Genomic DNA, 20,557 nt, shown 5'->3' with positions numbered 1-20,557 from the left:
ACAAAGGGGGGAAAAAAAAAAGACTGCAACAGTGATCACATTAGAACATTTATTACTACATTAAGCTGCCTACGCAAATGTAACCTTTGCTTTGCGAGTATTACTGCGGCAGTCATCAGTGTAGGGAAGATTGCCAAAGCTTCAAATATTCTTCACAATTCCATGTTAAAGAGAACTCCACCCAGATGTCATTTTTTTTTCCCAAAAAGTGATTTTCCTTCCCTGTAATCCAACATTAAACCAATCACACACAGAACATGTATAATTTAATAAATTTTCCATTTGTTTTTCTGAACATTTTATTGTTTTTTGTGTTTCTTTCCTGCATTTGTCTTACCTGTTACATCAACAAAGGCTACTAAGAATGAGATGGTAATCATGTTAGGTTACTTATTTCAACTATATAGCCATTAGGAAAACAATGGCACAATGTGCCTCAACAGTCACAGACTGCCAGCATCACATCTCATAAACAGAGTGGCCTTAATCTAAAAGCAAGGCTTACAAGCATAGTTTTCAGATGGAAATGAATAAGGAAACAACTCACACTAGGTTCTTTTTTTTTATTCAAAATGTTGAGTGCCACTAAGAAAAGATTTTTATCTCGTTCTTGTTTTCTATTAGCATTTGATTTTGCATTTTTTCTAAACTGTGATTTCTGTAAAAGTGCATGCTTCTTCTGGTGTTTTGTTACAGCATTTTTACATTGCATGCAACCTTTTGTCGAAAAAAAGTTGACGAGTACGAAAGAACGAATAACATCAGACTAATTCTGGCTAAAACATTAAAAACTGTGAATGCAACACAAGCCATCTCAGTCCAAGTAACACCTATTGATCCACTGGGGTTAGATCTCTCACACTTCAACATTGAACTTCACTTTGAAACCAATTACCGCAGCTACATTTCCAAGTCTATTATTCAAACATTCCTTAAACTGTTACATCAGAGACTGTTCACTAATGAAAATCAAAGAAAGTAAAGTAATTAAATACGTAGACTGATGTGAGCAGTCAAAAGCAACCAGTCACAGTACTGTTGTAAGCTGTTGAAAAATAAATGATCCTCTCATCAGATGGATTTCTCTCTTTGTCCCTCCAAAATGACATCAGGAAAGTGAATGCATTGATTGTATAACAAAATCATGTTACCCAAGGCAGCTCCCTTTCAGGGCATTTTGGGGCACAACAAACTGGAAAATAATTACAACCACTTTGATACAGTATTGCAGAAAAATTCAATGTTTGCTGAAAAGCATATGTCCTTTCAGTTTTTGGGTGTGGCTCTCAAAGGGTAAATGCCAGATTCCAAACATTAAAACATAATTTTTCATAGAATGGTAACCCTTATTGGAGCTTAAAGACCTATTTTTTTACTTTACCACTTAAAACAGACTTGCACCTTGGCACATATCTACAACTGTTCCAAGTTCATAATTCTAAAACCATCCATTTATACCATAAACAACCCAAAAGCTGACAAAGTTCTTTACAAAGTACAACTGCATAAAAAAAAAAGGATGATGAGCCAGGGGGATAGAGGGGTAAAACCCTGACTATAGGCCAAACAACCCACACAGGTTTGATTACTGACTTGGGTGACTAACAGGGAAGCAGGGAGGATAGGTGTGTCCATCCTAGTTGATGGGCAGATGCACAGGAGTTCCTTACAAGTGATCCCTGGTTGAGGCTGAGGACATCATGCACTGGGAGGAGTGGTCTAAAGAAGGGGAAAGGTGGTGGACCTGGCTGATCAGTTGTGGAGGCAGAGTCATAAGTAGCATGTACCAACTGCATACCCACCCCTCAGACAAAACCACAAAGGCACACCTGGGGGCCAGGGCAACATGGTAACTATAAAAGAAAAAAAATACCAAGTTCAAACCCATCTTAATTTCCAAAAAAAATTTTTTTTAAAATACATAGCTCAGCCAGGTCCTTCAGTTATATTACAGGAAACATTATTTGTTAACTTCCTTCAAGTTTTGGACCTGTTTTAACTCCAAGGGCTGCACCACTGCTTAGTGATCAGTGAAAAGAAAATTAGTCAACCTTACTAGTCACCTAGTATGGCAGACATTTTATCCTGAACATACACAATGACAGCCATCTTACAATTACACGGAAGGAGATGGCATAAATGTCTGGTAGACTGTTATCTTGTTGCAGCTTTTTTGCATTTTGTTATAATTTTCTGCCCGTATGAAATTAATGTGCACTATTAAAACATACATTCAACAAATTGCAAAACAAAGTTCAGGTGCTTACCTCTTGTACTCTGTATTTTTTCGGTCCTTTGGAATGTCAAACAGCTGGTCAAATATAGACAAGTATGTAATGTAATCTATTTTCTGAAAGAAAACAAATTTATGCTATAAATATCTCATTCTAACAAAGTACTATAGATATAATCACTTCTATGCAAGTATTTTCACTTAAGTGAAGACGCTGTCACGTTATGTCTTCTTTAAAACAAATTATTCAAACAACATGACTGAACTCTGTGGCCACTGTTAACTCTCCCCCCCCCCCCCCATCAATCATTAAGCCACCTTCCCTATATTATTTACATTTACTCTGTCTTCTTCACCATTCCCCATACATACTACTCCCTTCAACGGGTCTATATTAAAAGTAATCAACACAACTGTCAAAATCAAAAAACAGCGAAGGACGAAAAAAGCGAAAATGACAACGTCAAACGTATTCCCGGAAGCAACAGCACCATATAAGTAAGGTAAGCCTAACAGAACAAACCTAAGGCAAAACACTTTTTAAAACGCCCCCCCCCCCAACTTAAATATGCCAAATCCGAGACCACACTACAGTGGGGAAAAGGATTTATTTCCTCATCCCCACAATCACCCTGCTGGAGAAAAAAAGGACGTTTGACATTCCGAATTCGCTTTTTTCGCTCTTCGCTGTTTTAGGACTTCGACATTTATGTGTCGATTACTTTGTATCCGTGAAAGTAAGCTTTCACGATTCTAATATAGATCCCCTTCAACTCGCACTATACTTCTGTATTCACTGCCCTTTCTTTCCATCTTCTTACGTCCTTAGTTCTAGTCCAAACTCAGCTTCAAACACTGGATATCTTGTCCATCCGTTGGAAAACAATGATGCTATTAAAAGGTTCATTACTGGTCTTTAGGAGTGCCTTAAAGCACAGCTTAATACAATGTTTGCTGTACTACTTCAATAAGTACAAACTTAACACTGTAAGACTTTTTTTTTTCAGTACATACAAAACTTTTCATCATTACACAATACTGACCAGGGAGAGGGAGGTCTTATACAAGAAACTTCACTAAAATATTTATGTTTATTTATTTATTTGGTTAACATTTCTTTACTGAGAAAGTCTGACTGGGGCAGAGCCCATTTTCAGCAGAGGCCCAGGGAGTCTTTGGAATGTGGGAGTATCCCAGAGCACCCAGAGGAAACCCGCGCAACCACAGGGAAGACATGCAGACTCTGCACAGAAGGCACCCCAGAGGAGAATAGAACTGGAGAACGTCTTAATGGGAGGTGACAATGCACTGTGCCGTCCAATATATTCAATAATATCCACCAACAGCAGCAGTTGCTGACCCTCTTTTACAAATCCTGCATCAGACTATTGTTTAAGTACATTCAAAATATACAAAAAAGCTCAATGTAAACCTAACAAATGTTGTGGTGAACAAAAAAACAAGACCATCAAATAACACCTTTCTGTACTTATGCAAATTAAGTTGATATGAAGGCACAAGTCTGCAAAAAGGAGTAGGAAGCAATGGCTTAAAATTATAAAAAACCTCTTTCTTTAGCTAAATGCAGGCACCTTCAGATTTAACAATTTTTGTTTACACTTTGTTTACTAAATTAGATCTACTGGGTAAAGACCACATACATATGAGACCGTGGTGGATACAGCTCAGCAAATAAATTTAAATGACAGTAGTAAGACAATTCCCATTTTTAATACTGTGACAGGAAAGTACCCCATTCCTATGTCAGGGTATAGTTAAATTTCATGAAATCCATACTGTTTCAATCTTTGATGTTTGCGAAGAGTGCTACTCACTGCACCAACAATGTAATTAGAACTGCCTCCTTCTGTGGTTCAGTGTTACCTGCAGACTGAAGCATGTTTGGAAATTATTTTTTTTTATTACTCCAGTGGTTCCTCAAACACTGGAACTGTCTCTGGATGTCCTTGTTTCACACCACTCTAGTTTCTGCTTACACGTCCTTATAATTTATTACTTTGTATGTACGTATTCATTTATGTGCTTATTTATTTAAATTTAACTGGGGTAGTGCACTGATTGTTAACAACCAATTTCAGTCTCATCCTGGGATCTGTGTTTCTCTTCGTACACAGAACACTGTAATCGCTAGGTGTAGGCATTTTAATATTTTTTTTTTCCCTTCAGCTACGTCACCTGATTTTCTTGCTTCTACTTTTAACAGTTGGCGCTGGGATGATCTAAAATGATCAGGTTTTCAGAATTTTCAGGAATTCTGGTTCATGTTTACAATGCTTCTCAGCTATTTATAGCCTGCATATCCCCAGTGTGAAAATCTTGTCAGACTACTGTACCCTTTATGTACTGAACATTGTGAAGTTGGGCTGAACCATGTGTCCTTGAAGTGGGACAGCTTGTTTCTCAGTAAGTGAAGGAGAAGGAAAGGGAAGGGAAATTGGAGCACAGTACTGTCCACTTCATTCCTGGGAAGAAAACCGGACTTTCCTATCCAAGCTCCCACCTCTGCCATCCCTCCAAGTCTCCTTCTTGAAGCCCTCTTCTACTTAAACTGGTTAGCTTTTGACTGTTTTCTGTCAAGAACTCCTATTTTATAAGGCAGTTCCTATCCATGCTGTAACCTCAGTACAGAAGGGTGAAATAATTTACTGATGACTGATGCCATGTTTCTATTTTTTATTTTTATTTTTTTTTTTATAAACATTCTTGGGAAGAGGAACATTATTTTTCCAGAGTCCAACAGATGCCTCTTACAATCTCCAGCAAGGGGTGCAGCCTCTGCCAAGCACACCTATGTATAACTATGCATGCTGCTGCTCTGCTGTAAGTATCAAAAGCATGATATCTACATTTAATGGCAGCTTGACTGCTTTGAATGTTGCCCAGTTTAACTGACAGACTGTCTCTCAGGGCCACACCTAAAATTTATGCTGCAATGTCCTCTATTAAATACGAGGAGACCCTCAGCCTGGGAATGTCTGTCTGGCAGTTAACAGCCACACATGCTAAGGAAGAGATAAAAATCTTTCTAAAGCAATGTAATATTCTCTCTGTGCCACTTGGAAGTATGCTGACTTTGTACTATGCAGCCAAATACTCCTGCAAGAAAAGGCAGAAGATGATGACAAGGTTGTGCAAACGTCAGTCTCTCAGGTCAGACAGAAGGGAAGATCGGCGTTTCCTTCCCAGAGAAAAAAAAAAAAAAAAACTTTCCCTGAAATCTACACAATAAGGGTGGCCTCTGGAGTTTCACATTCAAATACTCTAGGAACATCCTGCTGCAAACAAATGAAATCTCTGAAAAGCACACCAGTCATGGGTGTCTGGAAGACATCATGTAGCCTGGATATTTTAGCAGCTTCAGCAAAAGCCTGGAAAGTCATAAAGGAAGAAATCCCACTGTCTGAATCCAAAGTAGTCAAAACATGCTGCCTGCATGTCCATTCGCCACCAACATATTCAGTCACTCCGTCTTACAATGCCTGCACTCCTGGGTTTTTACTCCTGCCAGTCAGAGGCGACTCAGATGGATGTAAAAGTTTCACAAAGTATTTACAGAAAAAAGGCAAACTGGTATACAAACTAGCAAATTTTGATGCTGCTGATGTCTATGAAATTCTCAGAAATCTACTACACCTTCTACCGTGAAATTCTCAGAAATCTACTACACCATTTAATACAATACAAATTATGCTAATTTAGTACACTCCAGTAACTGAAAAAAGATTCCCAAGGTGGATATTTATCGAAGTCCACATCAATGACAAAATAGTGACAAATCTGTATTGTAAGCCAATTTCTGACATTTTTTGTTGGTGTTGAGTGCCCATTCCCGACATTTACTTAAATCTTTACCACATGGAGAACTAAAGTCATAGAAATTATAGTCTCACTGTATTCTTTCCTTATTAGGTTCATCACTGAAAATAATACCTTCTTTGGAGCAAATGTCCCATTAAGCAGCTATAATCAGCTCAAAAAGAATTCAATATTTCCTTACCACAAATATCGCAGGACTCAGTATCCTCAGCTTCTCTTAAACTTTAAGCCCTCTCCCTTTACTCAGTGTTGTACAGGCTCCTAAAGGGTAATATCTGCTTAGCCTTCCATGCTATGAATGACCCAGTGCTCGAACTACTTCAGTTCAGACCCAGTGGTAAAGCCAACACTCATTCTAGCCACTTAAACCTACACTACAACACTGACCGCAATAGATGATATGACATGTACATAATCCAACAACTCCAAGTTTCTAGAACAGCATACCCTAAACAGAATATTTCCACAGCATCCTTTAAAACCAGTCTAGATGACTTAGTAGAAGAATGCAAATTTTTACCTAGGATACATGGGAAAATCTACTTAATGGGGGGCATTGTTAGTCTCCTACCAGTACTGGGAGAAATGACTGCTTTTTTGGTCCCCTTGGACCTAAATTGTTACCAGCCTGGCCTCCAGTATCCAATCTCCACACCAAGTCTACCATATACCCTCCACCCCCCCCCCCCCCAACTTGCTCATTTTTTTCTGCTGGGGCTGGCCGTGGATCCTGAGGGTGTCATGGGGACTCAACTTATCTGTGCTTCTGTCCATGGGGCATTCATTTATTTTAATGTCCTACCCACTTCCCTTTCCCCACTCGCCACACATTTTTATGCCCCAAGGTAACTCCTCTCTTTGAACCACTCCCCCATATGGAGCATACTAATGAAGGTCCTTGTTGCTCCACTGGAATTGAATGTGTGTCATCCGGGATGTAGTTGGGGCTCTATCCCTCTGCATCACCAGAATGACATACAACTGTGCTTCTTGATGATCTCCTCGTTGGTAAGCTTAGTAAACTCAATGAATCTATAATCCTTCTTAGGGTTCAAGTAATTTTGAGAATGAGGAAGACAAACAGCTGGTAATATCCTGAGCTACTCAGCAGTGACAGGTTATGACATGAAGTGACTTATGACTTGATGACCTCTTTCAGAAAAGCTCTGGATGATGGATATCCAGAAAGAAAAAAATTTCAGTATCATTTTATCAACAGGGAGAAGACAAACTTTAACACCCGCTATGCCCTGTTTATTTATGTATGTATCTATCTCTTTGCCATTTATGCCATTTAGTATGCTTCATACTGAGGGCCACCCCCAGTGCCTTACATTATCACCATTTTTTTCTGCCAGGGATAATGTTGAAACTAATAGCATCTGGGGGGATGCAGTCTATCTTCTGCCGGGTGAGGCAGGGGGTTATTTACTTTAAGGCTAACTAAAGTTTCTTCACCCTCCCTCCAGTTAAGCAGTTATGTCACAGTGGCTGACGTGCAATGAGAATATACAGCATTTCACTCCACCTGATGAAAGCTCAGCCAGGATCTCACCATAATCCTCTAAAACTAGGCCCATCCTTGCCCAATCCCTAGCCTTTTGCCAGGGATGATATGCGGGACACCCACTGAACCACTCCCCTGGGATGGGTGCACACACCCATTCTTCCCAAATGCAAGTCATATGAGCTGTTAAACTCATCTTGAGTGGGCTGTGGTCAGGGCTTTATCCCTGCATGCCACAGGAGTGGCATATGCCCTATTTATTGAAGGGTGGCAAGGACTGCTATACAACACTGGTGCACTGTCTTAAGTAATGGGGTAGTGTGTAACCTACTACACAACTCTAAGATTTCTTATCAGAATTCACACTCTTTGATGGGACCACTCAGCCCACTCAGTTATGTTCTGCAACCAGACAAATGATCACTATGCCCATATTTTACGTAAATGGTGCTCTTTTTGCCCTAGTATACAGTCTATTACTACATAAAATTAAACAAAGATCTTTTCCATGTGACTGTAATAATTCAAGCTGTACCAGTCTATGGGTTTAGGTGCCCTTATTTCAAATATTATGTCGTCCAGACTACCTGACAAGTAAGGATAAGGATTCAAGGACATATTAAGAACATCTGTAATGTTTCAATTCTGTGGCACACCAGATTGTACAGGCACACACTAATCCTAGTGGTTTAAAATATCTGGTTATGTACACAAATTCTAGTGTTAAATTATGCTATACTGATGCACTACATCTTTAAGAGGAGGAGGTTTGGTTAGTATATACCTTGTAAACTCTACAACAAAACATATGAATAATGAGTTGAACATATTCAACATAATAGATACATATTTATATTTCTTCTTGGATACTTTTCACAAAAAATAAATAATCAGATGCCTTACTGGCTAGACAATTTTAAGGCTTTCTTGACTGGTTGGGAAGAGGGCTATGGGATTGTTATTGTAGTTTTTTTTACATTTAGTAACCTGGAAAGCAAACATTCCTGGGTCACTAGTTACTTTTAATTGTTGAAGAAAGTTGCATTGTAACTGACATAAGGACTCCTACGGTGTGAACTTAATAGGTTTATGTACAATATTAGGAGTCCTAGTGATTTTTTGTTTTTCTTTTGGGCCTTTCTTTCCCCTCTGCCTTTGACCATCACACCTCCCCAACTGTGCACAGCTCCAATCATTCCTTGGCAAGGTGAGATCAACGTACATATCTGATACAGAGACCGCTTGTATGAATAGGCTGCCACTGTGACAGACGGGGGGTAGTCACGTGTGCTGTTGCTGGCAAATTAGTAATCCTAAAACTTTTCCTGTTACAGTCCTAACATTGCCCCTCCCGGTGGTGACATACACACCTCCATCACCACAGGGGCTGGCTAATGCTCCACCGGTCTATGCACACAAGTTCCCCTGAGCGAGAGGTGCTGGTGTAGATGCCACTGGTTTGGGCAGCCACAGGGCATGCCCTCACCACAGTGGTTATTGCTTTTGGTGGGCTGAGACTTTCTCACCTCACTAGAATGGTAGGCAAAGTTGTTTGGTAAACCACGTCTCTCCCCTTCCCAAGATAGGCAACACCCATCTTCCCTGCCAGCTAACTTAAATTCAGTTCACCTAGGTCAAAGTCAGGGTTTTATCCTTTTAGGCTATCAGGATGGCTAAGGAAGTTTTGGTGAAACTGTGTGCTTCACAGTTTTTCTTTATTTAAGAGGAGAATTCTTCAACCAGTTTAAATTAAAGATAATAAAATACAAGCTTCTTTTTGTGTGGGTGTTCTAGTTTGAACCCTAACATTTATGTCAAGTTTACAGCAATTGCAATACAAGTGGTAAAAATACTGGAAGCTTCACAGATGTGTATCCATAAAGAAAATGATTACTCCACTAACAATACCATTACACAAAGTTGGATGAAGCATAATTGGAAAATTTATGCTAAACTGCATTGTACTTTTGGATTTGCCATTTCAGCCTAATTGTGATGTCAAGAGCAGAAGTCCAACTGAAACTAACACAGGTAATGTTTCTTACAATGGTAGTATTGGGGGGTGATCTTTTTTTGTCTAATGTGGAGAAAGTTTTTTTCAAATGCCTATAAAGTTTATTTCAGTCCCAAGGGCCTCTCTTATTTGAGCTCTTTTGGATGTATGTTTTTTGATTAGCATGCTACAACAGAGGTACCTTTTTTTCTTACAACTGTACACGTTAATCCAGGAATGTTTTTTCTTTCTGAATAACAGTATCCCTAAAATCAAGATTCAGAAGTCAAACAGGCTTTGCACCTTGATTTTCTTGCACAGAGGTAAACATATTTTATGATGTAATAAGAAAAAAAGATCAATAATATTCAGTTTTAGGGGATTCATAAGTTATCATACAAATTTTCCCTGGACAACAGTGTGAAAAATATTTGCAGAAAGCCACTTTCAGCGAATAGCAGCAAAAGCTTATTTTGCTGTGAGACAAGCTCCCCTGAACCCCTCAAGTGGGGGAAGACCCAACACATACCCATACCATGTTACACAACAGTGGAGAAAGGGCAACAGTTACAGTTCGCCGTCAATCAGCAAAACAGCAGTCGCACAATTCCTCACATTCCTATTTTAACCTATTACATAAGGCTACAGAAAGAAGCTGATCCAGCTTCAGGTTGTTGTTGTATCTTTCGGCTTTTCCCGGTTAGAGGTCGCCACAGCGGAACTCCGGTCCGCTAATGATTGGTAGTAGATTTTTACGTGCTGAGTTGCCAGCCCTGCCGCACAACCTTCAACGAAGGTACTCCCATTCACGCATGTCTCCACACAGAAGACGCTCTAGCTGAGAATCGAACAGGGCAACGTCTTACTGTGAGGCGACAACGCTACCACAGCACCACATCCAGCTTCAGGTACATCAGTTTAATAGGACTAAAGACTGATTTGTTCAAAGCAGCTAGTACAATGCAAGAATACTGTATTTAAACCCATCGATAAAGGTGGAAATGAAGCAGTCCTATCCAAATCAGGTTTATTTGCCAATGTGTTTTAAGCTACTACATAATATTACAGAAGAGCTGGATGTTAATTCACTGCCAGCTGTTCAAGCATCTCTGTTCTCCTGCATGGGGTTTATGTCAGAGTAAAATATTTCTCAGCTTCTTGTTCAGAACCTCCAGGTACCTTTGTTTGAATGTCTTCATAAGATTTAAAAGGATCCCATGTGCCCTCCCCTAGGGAGATAAACTGGGTCAAAAGTGGGGGGATCCACTGGAAAGAGTGGGCAATATTACTGAAATATGTTTTTACAACAAATGGCATTTAGTCACTGTTTTAGAAGGTCAGTGATAATTTGATCCAAAAACTCAAAGGATATATGCCATCAGGAGGACTATTCTTTTGTTATCAGTAACTTAGAATACATGCATCTAATGAACATTAGGTCTGGTTTTCAGTTAGTTTATAATTTCTTTGAGAACCTGGTGAGTAATTTTGCTGCATCTCTAGTTCAATTATGCCTTATTAGCAATTTCCTTTACCTCCATGGAGAAGAAAAGTTAATAGGACGGGACCGTTACTGCTGCAAAATGTGCATTCAGTTATGCTAACTTATTTACAGGATTATTAGAAGAAGAGTAACTTACAATACATATTTTTTTCTGAGAATATTGCTTATGGTCATAATGATGATGATTTATGTTTTTACTGTTAAGCATTCCAGAGTTGCATTTGACTACTTTTATAAGGATAAATGTAAACAAATTTGTACTGCATTTACTTCAAGATGAAGCATCTATAATGCGGTAATTAGATTTGCTTTTGTATTATAAAAAAGAAAACAAACAGCGAAAGTTGAACAGGAAACCAACTTCTGCTAATTTTATGTTAGTTTCTAGTGCTGCCACCCCCCCCCCCCCTTTTCCCCTTCCCAGAAGGGGAAAATTCCTTACAACTCCAAAAGTGGGACAGATAATAAAAACTTCTACCATGCTTCTTCTGAATGGATTCTATAACATATCAGATACACCTGCAATGCTTCAATGGTTAGTCCCGTGGCACAGCCTGCCCAGGCAAACTATTCTAACCCTACTAGCTTAAGACATTTTATTAGGTACACACTTCATAATGCTTGAATTATACAATACTTATGAAATGTACCTTAAGAGGAAATGCTTGGTATATATTTGCCTTGGAAGCTCTACAGCCAAAAAGGCTGAAATAATAAAATGAATACAAATTATTTATCAATTTATGTAAGATACTAAGAGTACTAGTGAAACTTTTCTGTTGTTCATAGGTACCAATTGTTAATTTAAAATAACCTAGAAGGCATCTGTGAACATTTGGATTGCTGACTAAAGTACAGTTGTGTACACTTACCATAAATGTAGATGTTCGAGTGTATTCACTGTTGCAGTCATTACATTTGGGTAATCCTGCTGGCAGGTTGCCCTCAGTCGGCCTGAATTCCAAAGTCTTGGGTCCTGCGTCAGCTGCTGTCGTCCCTTCCCTGACGTCAGGTCATCAGGGGTATAAAGGAAGCAGCCGATGCCATTTTCTTGCCCCAGATGTCAGGTGCCCCCTAAAAGGGTAGCCAAAATTTATATCTATATATAAAATTACATGCACCAATATAAACTTTACCATCATCTACAAGCAAATACACCACATAGGTTGTATAAATCAGAGAAGGAAAAAAGAAGTTATGTTCTTACCATAACATTCCATCTGAGTAGTAGACTTCATTCTTCTGCACATATGGGTATACGGATCCGATTCAGATCCGAGTCAGCAAAACTTTTCAAGCATCATCAGCTCTGAGCTCAAAGCTCCTCCCTTACCTATATTACATCACTTCCTCCTATCTAGCCCCAGATCGAGTTTGTTGACACAAAATGGCAACATAACCACAATCCTAAAACAGGAAAACCTGAAGAGTGAGGGGGATGGAGGGAGGGAAGGTGCAGAAGAATGAAGTCTACTACTCAGATGGAACGTTATGGTAAGAACATCTTTATCTGAAGTAGTTGACTTCATCCATTCTGCACATATGGGACAGAGTCCCCAGCTACTAGTATTCCTGGGAGGACCTTATGGAAGGATATTTCTGAGCACCACAGAGCCAAAGGATGCTCTCCCTCTAGAAATAAGATCCAATTTATAATGAGAGATGAATGTGTGCGAATTGGCCCAAGTCGCTGCCGCACAGATATCGTCTAACGGAACTCTTGACCAGAAAGCTGCAGAAGTGGCCATTGCTCTAGTGGAATGAGCCTTCAATACACCAGGAGGAGATAACCCCTTTGTCCTTATAAACCTGTGCAATACAAAGAGTGATCCACCTTGCTAAGGACACTTTCGAAAATGCTTTGCCCAAAAATGGTTTCGAAAAAGAGACAAACAATTGATCCAACTTCCAGAAGGGTTTAGTCCTATGGAGGTAAAAACAAAGCTGTCTACGGACATCCAATAAATGAAGCTTACGTTCACCTCTATTTTGGAAATTTGGGAAGAAGACTGGCAAATTTATAGACTGATTAATATTGGCTGCTGAGGACACCTTGGGAAGAAAGGAAGGGTTCGTAAGCAGCAAAACCCTATCCTTGTGGAAAACCAAATAGGGGGGCAAGGAGGATAAGGCCTGCAACTCTGACACTCTCTTGGCTGAAGTGATGGTGACCAAGAAGGCTGTCTTCCACGACAAAAACTTAATTGGAACTGAACCAGCTGGCTTGAAAGGGGGAAGAGGTCAAAGCCTGAAGGACTAAAGTCAGATCCCAGGGGGGCACTGTTTCTTTAACTGGTGGTCGCAATAAAAAAGTGCCCTTCAGGAAAGCTTTACACAATTTTGCAGAAGCCAGAGTAACCTTATTTTCACCCACATGAAAATTAGAGACGGCAGCCATCTGAACCTTGATGGTGGAAGCACTCGCGCCTGATCGAAAATGATCGGCCAGTAAATCCAGTATGACCGGAACTGGGGCTGTAAACGGGTTCAGATTGCGCTGAGATGCCCAAATGCAAAAACGTCTCCACTTGCTATTGTAGAGTTTCCTAGTGGAGGCTTTAATAGAAGCTACCAGAATATTCTTAACAGGGGACGAAAGTCCGGGAGTCCTGATGATCATGGGAACTGGAGCAGCCACTCCGTCAGCTTGAGACTGTCCAGGTTGGGCAAGTCCCACGGGTGAGAAATCAGATCCGGGCATGGATCTAGAGTCCATGGAGGAGCCAACAGGTGAGACCATAGGAAGGGAAACCACACTTGACGCGGCCAGAAGGGAGCTATGAGAATGACTCTGCACTACAGCCGGCAAGCTCTCTGAAGAAACTTTGGAATAAGAGGTAACGGGGGATAAGCATACAGTAGCCCAGGAGGCCAAGCATGGAATAGAGTTGTCCCTGGGGACATCCCCCGGAGGAGGGGATCAGAGCAAAGAAGTTGCTGTACTTCGCATTGGAAGGAGATGCGAAGAGATTACAGCAAGATTGACCCCCAAACACGGAAGATCTTCTCCGCCTCTGTTTCAGAGACCACTCGTAAGGCAGAAAGATTGCCCTGCTGAGACTGTCCGCTAGAATGTTGGAGAGTCCTGGGATATGCGTTGCTATGAGAAACCGGCTGGTGGATATGGCCCACTCCCAAACCCTCATGGCCTCGCGACAAAGGGGGTAGGATCGGGTCCCTCCCTGTTTGTTTATATACCAGACTACAGACATGTTGTCTGATTGAACGGCTACCGTCCCCGGAGGTAGGACAGGGTGGAAGGCTCTCAACGCTAAAAGCACTGCCCTCATCTCTAGTACACTGATGTATAGCTTGGTCTCTGGGGGGGACCACGTGCCTTGGACCGTTCTTCCCAGGAAGTGCCCCCCCACCCGAGCTGGGAAGCGTCTGTGGTCACCGTGGCTTGAGCCAGAGGGGCTAGAAAGCTGCGCCCTGCGAAAATGTCCGCTGATTGAAGCCACCACTGGAATTACGTTCTGCATGTCCGATTGATTCGGATGTGGAAATTCATCGGAAGGTCTAGCCAGGACCATTGAACTGCAAGATTCCACTGAAGGAGTCTCATGTGAAAACATGCAAGAGGGAGGACAGAGACTGCGGCTGCCATTGAACCCAGGGCCATGAGAACATCGCCTGCTGTGACTGCCGAGTGATCCAAGATCACCGATACATGGAGTCTGAGATTTTCTATCCTTTCCGGGGTTAGAAAAATCTTTGACTGAATCGAATCCAACCGTGCCCTGATGAAGTCTATGATCTGAACCGGAGCCAGGTGGGACTTGTTGATATTGATCGTGATGCCTAACTTGTGAGCCAGACCGAAGTAGTAGTGTAGGGCCTGACACAAAAGACGTTTGGTGGATGCAGTGAAGAGCCAGTCGTCTAGGTAGGGGAATACCTGAATGCCCTGAAGTCTCAGGTGAGCCGCTACGACCGCTATAACCTTGGTGAACACCCTGGGGGCTGTGGTGAGACCAAAGGGTAGGGCTCTGAATTGAAAGTGACTGGCCCCTAGCCGGAAGCGTAGAAACCTCCTGGAACTCCTGTGGATCTTGATGCGATAGTAAGCTTCCTGGAGGTCTAACGAGCACATCCAGTCGCATTCTCTCAGAAATGGTAGAATGGACTGTAGAGTGACCATCCGGAATTTTTGTTTCTCTACCAACAGGCTGAGAATAGACAGGTCCAGAATGGGCCTGAGGTCCCCTGTCTTCTTTGCACTAAAAAGAACCTGGAGTAGATGCCTGATCCAGATTGATCTGGGGGGACCGGCTCGATGGCTCGTTTTTGCAGCAGCTTCAAAGCCTCTAAAGCTGCAGCCTCCCTGCGAGCGGGTGGAACATCTGGAAGGCGTGCTGGAGTAATGGGACATGAAATGAAGGGGATAGAATATCCTCTGGATATGATGTTTAACACCCAGCGGTCAGTAGTAATGGACTCTCATGCCGCTGGATGTAAGGATCTTCCCCCGACTGCCTCCAGAGTAGAGCAGTCAGGCAACCCCTCAGGGTTGATGTGTGGGTCTGTCGGAAAAAGGTTCCCTAGACCCGAAGTTTCTGGGACGGCATCAGTCTTGTCCCCCTCTGCCTCTGGGGGACGAATATTCCTGAGTGTCACGAAAGGACTGTGATTTCCACAACCACATCTTCTTTTGCCCTTTTTGGTTCCTGGAATAGGACCTCTGGGGGTTAGAGTTTCCGACGGCTGACAAAGTCTTTCTGTCCTTCTCACTCTGGGTTAGTGTGTCACGTACAGTTTTCCCAAAGAGGGATGATCCAAACAAAAGGGGGCGTTGATGAAAGACGCCTTAAAGGGGTCCGCAAACTGACACAGCCTGATCCAGGTGGGACAACTCAAGGCAACGTCTGTACCAGCAGCTCTAGCGGCTCCCTTCGTAGCATGAGAGAGGAGACGCATAGAGGTATTAGTCACTGATTTTAGGGCAGTCATCTTCGCAGTGAAAGACTGCTTGTCCTGTTGCGACAGAGAATCTGGGGGTGGCTCAGTTCCGATATAAGGTCTCGCTGCAGTCAGATAACATGTACAAAGTAATTCAGCGCACAAATAGAAAATGTCACTGACGAGTACATGTGCTTCCCGAAATGATCCATCGACCAGGACTCTTTGTCTGGCGGATGAACCAAGGAACTCTCCTGTGCCAGTTCCTTCTTTGTAGCAACTGCAACCACCAAAGCGTCTATCGGGGCTCCTTTGGACCATGCCTGCCTGCCTGCCTGCCTGTCTGACGGCGGGGAAAGAATTTTGTCTGGCCTTTTGGGTATAGGCTCTACGGTGTCAGGAACCTTCCATGCCTTAGTGGTGATGAGTTCCACCAAAGGGTCTGCTGGAGGGGAGACCCAGGAAGTAGATGGGCCCACACCAAAGGCCTCCAGGAATACGGACTCATCCGCAGAGGGTTTGGGGGCTGACCAACCTCCTCTTTGGCAGAGGATCTCCATAATGTCTCCGAACAAGACGTCCTCGGAAGGTGATCTGGGAGAACCCTCTCCTTCATCCAAGTCCATATCAGTGGTAATGGACTCAGGGGACTGTTTTACAGGAATTTTAAAAAAGTTTTATAGGGCTAAACATCTATTAAGTACATGTGACCACATTAAGAATATACACCAATAGGATAGCAGTATTAATTAAGTGGAGGGTATTTTAGGGGAAGAATTGTAAAAGGTATGCATTTCTGTTTCATCTGAGGAAGTCATTAGAGGACGAAAACGCATTTGTAGTGATAACAGCGTTTATGGTTTTATTCTGAAGAAAGTGCGTTTCAATAAAGCTTGTTCGTGTGGAAAATACCAGTGGAGTCGTGCCTTGGTGAAGTAAAAACACAAGGCAGATCATAAGGATATGGTACTATGGTGATGTAAGTACTGCCAGCTATGTCAGGAGAAGCAGGGCAGTGGATATGTAACATACACCAGCACAGCTAGCCTGAATGTTGTACAGAATTATAAATCATTTGTATATCAAACTGATTTGTACAGATGCTTGTGTTGAAAAATGTGTTTGTAAAGCTGCTTGTGTCAAAAATGTTCCAGCAATGGGCCCTGACTGTGTTGCAGCTGAAGGAATGTATATGTTGGGATACTGTAGGAGAGGAGGTTAATCTCAGTCCAGCTAACTTTGAAAAATAGTTTGAAATTAAATTACCTGGTAGGCCACAAAGGCTGTATCTTACAGTTCTGACTGCAGCCACAGACAAAACGTCTGGGAAATCAAGGACTAGGAATCCTTGTATTGTCCATAGCAGTGAACTAATTGCCACCCTGGAAGGGTAAAAGTGCTGAAATGGTTTTATGGCTTCCAGATGCTATAACACACATCTTAGCAAAGTTCTTTGTGTATGGTAACACAACTGCGAGATCCTGATTCAGATTCTAGCCAAGGGGGTAGTATAGGAACCAGAAGTTGTGGGTGATGTCACTCTGTAAGCCAGCTTTGTAATGATGTTTTAATACTAAATCAGACTGAAGTCTCAGGGGAGTCTGTTTTCGTAACCCGACAAAGGAGGACCACTCACCTACTTCATCTTGCCACACTCTAAGTGACCAGGAAATAGTAATTCTCTAGATCACTCAGGAAAATATAGTGAGATTAGTTAAGTACTGTTTTTCTGCAACTGTGTGAATCTATTCAACCGTGTTATTTTAATATTTCCCAAGATTGAAACTCTTAGTGTTTATTGTAAATAGATATTCCATACTTTCATGTTCTTTTACTATTTATTATTAAATGCATTTAAACTTTTCATTGTGACTGGTCCTTTAGAGACTATTTTAACCTTTGAGAGTACTTGTATCTATTTTGGTGACACTGTGGTCACTCCTGAAAGCCTTACTGCATTGGTCAAACACTATCATTTGTATTAATATTAATTTCACTCAGTATAATTGAGTACCCTTGTAAGAGGCTTACAGTAGCTGGCTTTGAAGTGTCTGGTGGCAGTGTGACTACCTTACAGTCTGGGCAGAAGGGGTCATATCTAGTAAATCTGTGACAGCCTTTCCCAGTTGTATGTGTGCGCGCACAAATCAAATCTCCAAGAGAGTGTGTCAGCTGCTTGAAGCAGGAACAGGAAGCACTGGTTTCACAGTGAGGATGTTGGGAGTACCTGGCCTGGACACTCAGCTGAGGACTCAACTCTACAGCTGTTCCAGTGGGGAGTCTCACTGGGGCCCTGGAGAGAGACAGAAAAAGAGAGAGAGAGAGATTACACAAACATAAGCTTAAGCTTTAGGAACTCTTTTTAATTTCTCCAAATCTTTTGGGTTTCTAATACCATGACAGGAATGGACCCCATTATAATACCATGACAGAAATAGACCCCATTCCTATGTCAAAGTATGATTAAAGTTCATGAAATTAGTATTGTTTCAATCTTTGATGTTAACCAGAAGTGCTCTTTGCAGCACCCGTATTGTGCCCAGTAATGAATGACTCCTTCTGCAATATGTACGGATTTAAATGCATCATGTGCAGCAGGTAAGGGTGATAAAGGATAATGAGGGAAACGTACTCACAAGTGAGAAGAGTGTGTTGAGCAGATGGAGAGAGTACTTTGTGGGGTTGATGAATGAAGAGAATGAGAGGGAGAGAAGGTTGGATGATGTGCGGATAGTGAATCCTGAAGTGCAGTGGATTAGCAAGGAGGAAGTAAGGATAGCTATGAAGAGGATGAAGAAAGGAAAGGCTGTTGGTCCAGATGACATAGCTGTGGAAGCATGGAGGTGTTTAGGTGAAATGGCAGTGGAGGTTTTAACTAGATTGTTTAATGAAATCTTGGAAAGTGACAGGATGCCTGAGGAATGGAGAAAAGGTGTTTTGGTACCAATTTTTAAGAATAAGGGTGAATTGCAGAGCTGTAGTAACTACAGAGGGATTAAACTGATTAGTCACAGCATGAAGTTATGGGAAAGAGTCGTGGAAGCTATGTTAAGAAGGGAGGTGATGATTGGTGATCAGCAGTATGGTTTCATGCCAGGAAAGAGCACTACAGATGCAATGTTTGCTCTGAGAGTGTTGATTGAGACGTACAGAGAAGGTCAGAAGGAGTTGCATTGTGTCTTTGTGGATTTAGAGAAAGCATATGACAGGGTGCCCTGAGAGGAGTTGTGGTATTGTATGAGGAAGTCGGGAGTGTCAGAGAAGTATGTAAGAGTGGTACAGGATATGTACGAGGGTAGTTTGACAGCGGTGAGGTCTGCGGTGGAAGTGACGGATGTGTTTAAGGTGGAGGTGGGATTACATCAAGGATCAGCTCTGAGCCCTTTCTTATTTGCAATGGTGATGGACAGGTTGGCAGACGAGATCAGACAGAAGTCCCCGTGGACTATGATGTTTGCAGATGACATTGTGATCTGTAGTGAGAGTAGGGAACAGGTGAAGTTGACCCTGAAGAGGTGGAGATATGCTCCAGAGAGAAGAAGAATGAAGGTCAGCAGGACTAAGACAGAATATATGTGCGTGACTGAGAGGGAGGATAGAGGAATGGTAAGGATGCAGGGAGTAGAGGTGGCAAAGGTGGATGAGTTTAAGTACTTGGGATCAACAGTTCAGAGTAATGGTGAGTGTGGAATAGAGGTGAAGAAGTGAGTACAGGCAGGATGGAGTGGGTGGAGAAGTGTTAGGAGTGATTTGTGACAGACTAGTACCAGTAAGAGTGAAAGGGAAGGTCTACAAGAGGGTAGTGAGACAAGCTATGTTATATGGGTTGGAGACAATGGCATTGACAAAAAGGCAGGAGTCAGAGCTTGACGTGGCAGAGTTGAAGATGTTAAGATTTACAATGGGTGTGACGAGGATGGACAGGATTAGGAATAAGTATATTAGAGGGTCAGCCCAGGTTGGAAGGTTTGGAGACAAAGCCAGAGAGGCAAGATTATGTTGGTTTGGACATGTGCTGAGGAGGGATGCTGGTTATACTGGGAAAAGGATGCTAAGGATGAAGCTGCCAGGTAACAGAAAAAGAGGAAGGCCTAAGATAAGGTTTATGGATGTGGTGAGAGAGGACATGCAAGTGGTTGGTGTGACAGAGCAAGATGCAGAGGACAGGAAGGAATGGAAACAGTTGATCTGCTGTGGCGACCCCTAACGGGAGCAGCCGAAAGAAGAAGTAACATATCTAAGCATGGTTGCAAATGATTTTTTATAAGACCTGTTACCCCTACTATTGCAGCTGTCTGGGTATCCTCCTTCTACACTCCCCTCACTTCTGCCTGCAAATTCTGGTATTTTATGACTATAATACCATGACAGGAATGGACCCCATTCTAATACCATGACAGAAATGGACCCCATTCCTAGTTCAAAGCATGATTAAAGTTCATGAAATTAGTATTGTTTCAATCTTTGACGTTAACCAGAAGTGCTTTTTGCAGCACCCGTAATGTGCCCAGTAATGAATGACTCCTTCTGCAATATGTACGGATTTAAATGCATCGGTAACAAATCTAAGCATGGTTGCAATGA

General features: G+C 41.9%; 1 protein-coding gene across 1 annotated transcript in view; it reads right to left on the bottom strand.

Annotated features, from left to right (window-relative positions):
* SF3A3 (splicing factor 3a subunit 3) overlaps positions 1 to 20,557 on the bottom strand; it is a 731,641-nt gene that overhangs the window by 483,476 nt on the left and 227,608 nt on the right. Inside the window, exon 7 of the mRNA XM_044083506.1 lies at positions 2,268 to 2,350. Within this exon, the coding sequence (XP_043939441.1) occupies positions 2,268 to 2,350 (83 nt within the window). The remainder of the gene's footprint in view (positions 1 to 2,267; positions 2,351 to 20,557) is intronic.

The sequence above is a fragment of the Protopterus annectens genome, chromosome 1.part1 (assembly GCF_019279795.1).
Source record: "Protopterus annectens isolate FY-2018-M chromosome 1.part1, PAN1.0, whole genome shotgun sequence".
NCBI lineage: Eukaryota > Metazoa > Chordata > Ceratodontiformes > Protopteridae > Protopterus > Protopterus annectens.
This window is presented reverse-complemented; position numbering and strand designations above follow the sequence as displayed.